Source organism: Melanerpes formicivorus, unplaced genomic scaffold, assembly GCF_026170545.1.
Source record: "Melanerpes formicivorus ecotype bairdi unplaced genomic scaffold, bMelFor1.0.p_v2 SCAF_14, whole genome shotgun sequence".
NCBI classification, from domain to species: Eukaryota; Metazoa; Chordata; class Aves; order Piciformes; family Picidae; genus Melanerpes; species Melanerpes formicivorus.
In genome coordinates, this window is record NW_027142366.1 from 12,285,630 (window position 1) to 12,292,189 (window position 6,560).

General features: G+C 53.8%; 1 protein-coding gene across 1 annotated transcript; it reads right to left on the bottom strand.

The window, feature by feature from the left end:
- Positions 1 to 412: 412 nt before the first annotated feature.
- PTX4 (pentraxin 4) lies at positions 413 to 2,185 on the bottom strand. The gene is made up of 2 exons (XM_068147415.1): positions 2,001 to 2,185; positions 413 to 1,854 (listed from the first exon to the last, which is right to left on the bottom strand). Exons 1-2 carry the CDS (start codon positions 2,127 to 2,129, stop codon positions 613 to 615), a joined length of 1,371 nt encoding a protein of 456 aa, XP_068003516.1. The 5' UTR covers positions 2,130 to 2,185; the 3' UTR covers positions 413 to 612.
- Positions 2,186 to 6,560: the final 4,375 nt, after the last annotated feature.

A 6,560-nucleotide genomic window follows, 5' to 3' on the forward strand; every position in this document is an offset into this window, starting at 1 on the left:
TGTTTGGGAGCGTTTTGTGTGCTTCATCCGTACCCCTTGGAGCAGCCCAGCTCAGCCCAGAGCTCGGCACTCCCCAGGGAGCCTCTCTAGGCACAGTCCCATGTGACACCTGCTCTGGCACCTCTGGCTCACTCCTGGTCACAGGCATTTCCATGCTACAACTTCCCCCAGGGTCTGACTCAGTGGCAGATGCCAGCAGTGGCAGGGGACAGACAAGGGTCACCCACACATCACCCAGCCTGTGGCTCCAGCTGCCTGTGCTGAGCAGCTCCTGCCCTGCTCTAAGTAGCACCAAGTGTTACAGTGAAGACCAAGACCTGAAATAAACGAAGTTACTTCTCTTCCTGGAGCATTTTAATAGGATCAATGGAGCTGTACATCTTCTGGGATCAGAAAACAACAACCTCCCAGCTTTGGGACAGACTCCAGGATTGAGGTCCTCTGCTGTACCAGCTGCCAAGCCCCCTTTTCCCCATCTCCTGCGGTCCCAGTTGTGAGATGCCCCCTCTGCTGGGTGTCCCGTCACCCCAGGAGGACACAGCTTATGCCGACACCAGCATGTGAGCCAGCCAGGATTGCTGGGAGCTGGCATCATTCCCACTGCAAGGCTCATCACAGGCAGTGCTGGAGGCAGGGGCACACCACCTTCTGCACCTCACCCTGCAGGGAGGCATTTGCCAGCATGAGAAGGGGGCCATGGGACAGACCCTGGCCTGTTGCCATGTTGGCTACCTCTCCAGGCAGGAGAGTTCGGCTCCAGAGACCAAAGCCAGCCAGGTGACCCACAAAAGCTGTGGTGCCAAAGTCCCTGCCAGGGTGATCCTTCTCCCAGCCTAATACCAATGAGCCACCAGCGGGAATTTCATAGCCCTGCTGGAAGCCAGAACCAGCAGCCAGCAGCCGCCTGTCCACGTAGAAGCGGTACTGGCCCCGGCTGGAGGACCAGGTGAGGCAGAGGTGGTGCCACTTGCCATCCAGGAGCGGCGTCACTGGGAGCTGCCGAAACTGCCCTTCCCCAATGACAAACTGTGCAGAGCCAGAGAGGTCCCCTTCTTGGCCTCGCACAGCCAGCTTGCTGCCACCATCCTCAGTGATGTAGGAGATGAGGGCACCAAGGCTGGGGGCCGAGGTGGCCAGCCAGGCACAGAGTGACAGTGCCCGCAGCTCCTGGTGTGGCCCCAGCTCCAGGATGGCCATGTGCTTGGCAGAGGTGTTGGGGAAGAGCAGGACAGCACCAGTGTGGCAGGCTGGGGAGGTGGGGGTCCTGTACCTATCCTCTCCTGACTGCTGGGAGGCCAGTGACTGCTCCTGGGGGACCACAGTCAAGGCTTGGACCTTAAGTGTCACAGCCTGAGCTCCTGGTGCTGCATCATGAGGGAACTCTGCATCCTCCCTGGTTACTCCATGAGGCCTGGCATCAGCTGGCAGCTGATGCCCTTCTTTCTGTTGGTGTGGTTGCCTCTGCTTTGCCTTCAGGGGCTGACGGCTGAGGATACGGGGGGCCACCCAGCCCTGCAGCTCCTGCTCCAGCCGGCTGCCCCAGCTCTGCGCAGCGTCTGTGAGGCTGTGCAGCTTGGTGCCAGCCTCTGCTAGTGCATGTGGTGGGTGGGTGAGTGGGAGGCGAGCTGGGTTCAGGACACCCACTCTCCCCTCCAGCCGCTTCACCCTGCGTTGCAGTCGCTGGCTGGCAGTGTCCAGGCGAGCCAGCTCGGTGCCCAGGGCAGCTCGGTCAGCAGCAGCTGCCTCTGCCTGCTCTGCCAGTGCCCGGAAGCGGCCATCGATGTTGTAGGAGATGTTGTAGTTCTCAGCGATGCTCTGGAGATGGCTCAGTGTCACCTCTTGGAGCCGGAGAAACTGCAAGGGAGCGGGGCAGGGCGGGGTAAGCTCGGATTCCCCATGCCAGGCCCCTTACAATGTTGCTGACCCCCAGTCCAGTCCAAAATGCCAACTGCCCCTCACACACAGTCAAGCTGTGTCCCCTCCAGACCCTGGGCACTCACCTGCTTCTCCAGCCGCTGCAGTCTCAGCAGCAAGGGGGCAGGGCGAGCCATGGGCCCCAGATCCTGGGTCAGGCCAACCTGCAGGGCAGCACCAAGGAGCAGGCAGAGGGTCAACGCTGTCCTCGCCATGCCGCTGCTGGACGCTTTCTGCCGCACACCAGGGCCAGTGCTGGCACCCACGGTGCTGCCCCAGCACGGCCTCCACCATGATGAGATCTGCAGCTGCTACAGGCCGAGCCCAGCACAGGGACTGCCAGCCCCACAGCCCTGGGCCAGGCAATCTGCGGGGGCGGGTGGCCACAGCTCCCGCTCCAGGGGTTCTGGCTGCCCGAGTCAGAGGCCAGGAAGGGGGAGCTGAGCCGTGTGTGCGGGAAAGGTGGGGAGTGGACCACAGGGTGCATGGTGGGACAACCCTTGTGGGGCAGCTCCTGGAGGGCAGCAGGGTAGGGGAGCTGTGACTGGCACGCTAGGTGAAGGGCAGGGTGGGCAGGCAGGGCAGGGCAGGGTAAGCAGGACAGGGCAGGGCAGGGCAGGGCAGGGTAAGCAAGCAGGACAGGGCAGGGCAGCAGAGCAGCAGTGTGGTGCAGGGCCTGCTGCGCGCGGGCCACCACGAGGCGGCAGCACGCGCGCGTGGCGAGGCGCGGGCCGAGCCTCGGGGCCGGGGCGGGGCCGGGGCGGGGCCGGGGGCCGAGGGCCTGCCCCGTACCTGGGAGCTGGCGGCAGGAGGTGGTAACCCCTCGGGCTGAGGGGACCCGTGTCTCTCTGTCTCCCTCCTCCTGGGGCCAGCGTGTACACGCCGGGCATCCCGGCGCGACATGGGTGTCCCTACGACCCCTCCCTGTGTCCCTCCCGCCCTGGCCCCCAGGGTGCCCCACGTCCTCCCTTAGCGAGTCATCGTGTCCCCTGCCGAGCGTCGAGGTGTCCCCATGTCCTCTCTCGGTGGGTCACGGTGTCTTCCGTATTCCCCTGCCATGGGTTTGTGTGTCCCTGTGTCCTCGCACAGGGGGTTAGAGTGTCCCCATGTCCCGTGCTGTGGCCTGACCCTCTACCCGTCTCTGTACCCCAAGGTGTGCTGCCTCTTTGCCGCCAGCTACTGGCAACCACTTGAGCCACTTGGCAACCCCTCATCCTCCCATTTGCCCCACGTCTTCCATTCAGCACTAAGGAGATTCTGGTGGAGCTGGATGAGAGTTCAGGTATGGCAGCAGTGTCTGTCCCACAGCATGTGTTGCCCTGGGCATGGAAAGCCACCAAAGCCACCAGCTGTTCCAGCTTCTGCTGCTTGGGACCCTCTGAAGCTGTTTGAGACAGGAGTCTCACCAGTCATGGGTACTTCAGGTGGCTGGGTGCTGCTTGGGTGCCACAGGCAAACTTTAGATGTTACCATAGGCAGACCTCATGCCCTGCCCATGTGCTGTCCCCTCTGCAGGGTCTCTGCTTTGGGATGATAAGAAATCATGCTGCAAGCAGAGTCCCAGCCTTGCCGGCAGGGCATGGTGATTGGCTGATCCAGGCTGTGGGAGCACTGGGGACGTTGTTTCAGAACCCTGGAAGACCCTGGTTTGTGTTGTATTTTAATATCACTTATCTCAGGCGCTGCCAGGCTGAGTGCATTAGAGGGCTGATGGGTCATCCCTGAGCAGTGACTCTGACATTTTGTTTTCCCAATTCTAGAATGTTCTCTGAATCTTCTCACCTGGCCTGGATATCACTGGGATGTGTGAGAAGAGCACGGAGCACTACACTGAGTTCTGGAGCACAGGAGATGTGGCTTCAAGTGGTGAACATGGCTCCAACATGGTGACTATCACGGCAGTCAATGCTGTCCTTCAGATCCACCTTCCTGCCGCAGTCTGTCACTTATGTGGCTTGTTTGCACCATGCAGGCAGGGGCAGCCAGAAGATTGGGCTTGTCAGTGCTGGAATGAATACAGGGATGTATTCGTGGGGATGCCTGGGCAAAACAGTTCATTGCCTTGGGATGCAGGGATTTGTTAGAGCTCGGGATGTTGCAGGCTCTGTGAAAGCTGCAGGTGCTGCTGGGCTACAGTAGCACTTAGGCTGTGACAGAGAGTGTCCCCAGCACTGACATCCTGCCCTTGGGGGCCTAGGTGCCTTTGGCAGTGTTTTATACAGCAAGAGCTGTGCCCTGCCCTAAGAACTCAAATGGGAGTCTGTCCTCCAGGCTGAAGGACCAGGAGACTGTAGGCCTGTGGTAAAGTTCAGAGGGGAATTAATAGCAGACTCAGAGAAGCTGAGCAATTGGCTTAGGAGGAGTCCACAGGACACCTGTGGTGCCTGTCAGCTGCATTCTCCCTGACAAGGTTTGTAGGAGTCATCCAAGGTCACTCGCTTGGCTGTTGTGGGGCTTCACTGGGAGGTGGGAGGCAGCTGTGCACCACAAGTGCTTGTCCTGTTTCAGGCAGCAGAGTTTATTGTAAGCACTTTTATCACTGGGTTTTGCTTCATCAGCCTTGGTTCTTGGTCAGCAGGGAAGTGCCCTCTGAATCTCAGTGCCTGTAGGTAGGTGGTTACCTGCTCAGTGTTTTGTTTTCATTTTCCAGTGCTGCTCTAGCAGTTCATGGTTCTGTGTCCGCAGATCAGCTTTGAAGGCAGCTGGGTCTCTGAGCAGCTTCCTGCAGGCATCCTGTGCAGGGCTAAGGAAGCACTGGGATGTGCAGAGGTTGTTGTAAAAGGAAGGTTTCACAGAGCCTCAGGTCAGAACTTTCTGTGGCAATTAGAGTTACAAACTTAAGTACAGTTAACTCCTGTAGGGTTACAAGAAAATACCACAACAAATCTCTGCTGCAGTGGAGCAGAAACGCTTCTCTCTTCTGTAAACCCCCATTTCTCATATTTAACTTGGTCAGTCTTTCAATGGCCAATCATGAAATACATTGTGCTTTAAAAACTGATGTGACTGCAGACTGATGTCCTGAAGTAAGCCTCTCAAATAACTGTTAAGAAGGCTTTTATTTTTAAAGTCATAAAGACCAGAGAACTAGAAAATAACTTGAGACATATTCAGAGCCTATCAGCTCTCAGCATGTGCTATTTCACAACATTTGCTGGAGTTATTTGCCTTTCAATAACAATGGTGTAAGGTCACCAATTTGAACAGCATTTCAGGGTTCCTGTTAAATGATACTTTTTGTTCTTATACATTCCTTCTCTTTTTCAATTTTTGTTCAGAAGGAAAAGATTACAAATTTTATTCTTCCACTGTTCTGAGAATCAGCAACTGGCACATCCTAGAGATACTGACTCATTAGTGCTGAACACAGCACTCCTTACAGCTTCATTTCGGCTTGTGCCCACCATTTTCAGAATGAATGACAAAATCCAGATCTCTGACAAAAAATCTTTTATCAAGAGGATTACACATTTCTGTACTATCAAGTTTGAACAAGAACTTCAAACAGACTTGACAGTATATCACCCAACTTTCATCACCCGACTGGTGCAGCCATTCCTTTTAGCGTGCTTCACTTGTCGCTTGCAGAAATTTTCCTGTTGCAAAACAACTTCTACTGCTGCACATTCAGATTATTTTTTAAACATGTATTGTTACATATACCAAGGCTTTCAGTTCAAAAACATACAAGGTCTTAATTGATGATTTTGTAAGTTAGGCTGCGGATATACACTTAAGCCATATCTATGCTACAAACTTTGGCCAACCATCAGGGAGACTCTGTGTGATCCTCATCAGTGCCACACTACACATACAGGCTGCTGTAAGTGCCACTATACTGGGGGAAGAAAAATCCAAACAAATCTCTCCTTTCAGCAGAAGGATGCTCACAGTCTTGCTGGTATGAGCTACATCCACACTAGGACTCGTGAATGCTCTGCCAGTATCCTATGTTAGCACAGATACACCAACAGCGTTTCCTAGGCTTCCTGTTGCTTCAATCCAACTTCTGTTTGCCTTTCATTTTCTTTAACTGTTGCAACTGCACAGCTCCTTTTTGATTTTTAAATTCTATCTTCACAGCAGCACACCACATTTTCACAAAAGGCAGTATTCAGAACAGTCATTTAAAGAAGTTTATTACATCAGTGAATCAGCAAATAGAATTAATCTCAAACAACGCCACATTAGCTTTTCTTCTTTCACCTAGCTTTAGCTGCACTCAACAGTAGTAAAAAAATGGGCCTATAACATGTAGGATGGAGATGAAATGAAGTTGAGATGCACTTTGAGGACTATTCCAATACAATGCATTTTCAGCTTTTCTACCCAAAATGCAGCCTGTGTAGACTTACGCCTTACATTTTCATATCAGCGTGTTTGCTACAGAAAGCAAATATTTTATACTCAATAAAAAAACCTCCTACAGTATCTTTAATCTTGTAACAAATTGTTAATGAACTTGAAGTAATTTAGCTTGCCTTCACAGAAAAGGTGATGTTTACTGGATTGATGGAAATGGTAATCAAATGCACTTGGTGAGTAATGGAAATGCTCAGACTTTCTATGTACTGGTATCTTGACCCACCAGGTAAGTTTTCAGTTCAATAATACTCTGTCCTGCCTCAAAAATGAATGAGGTTTTA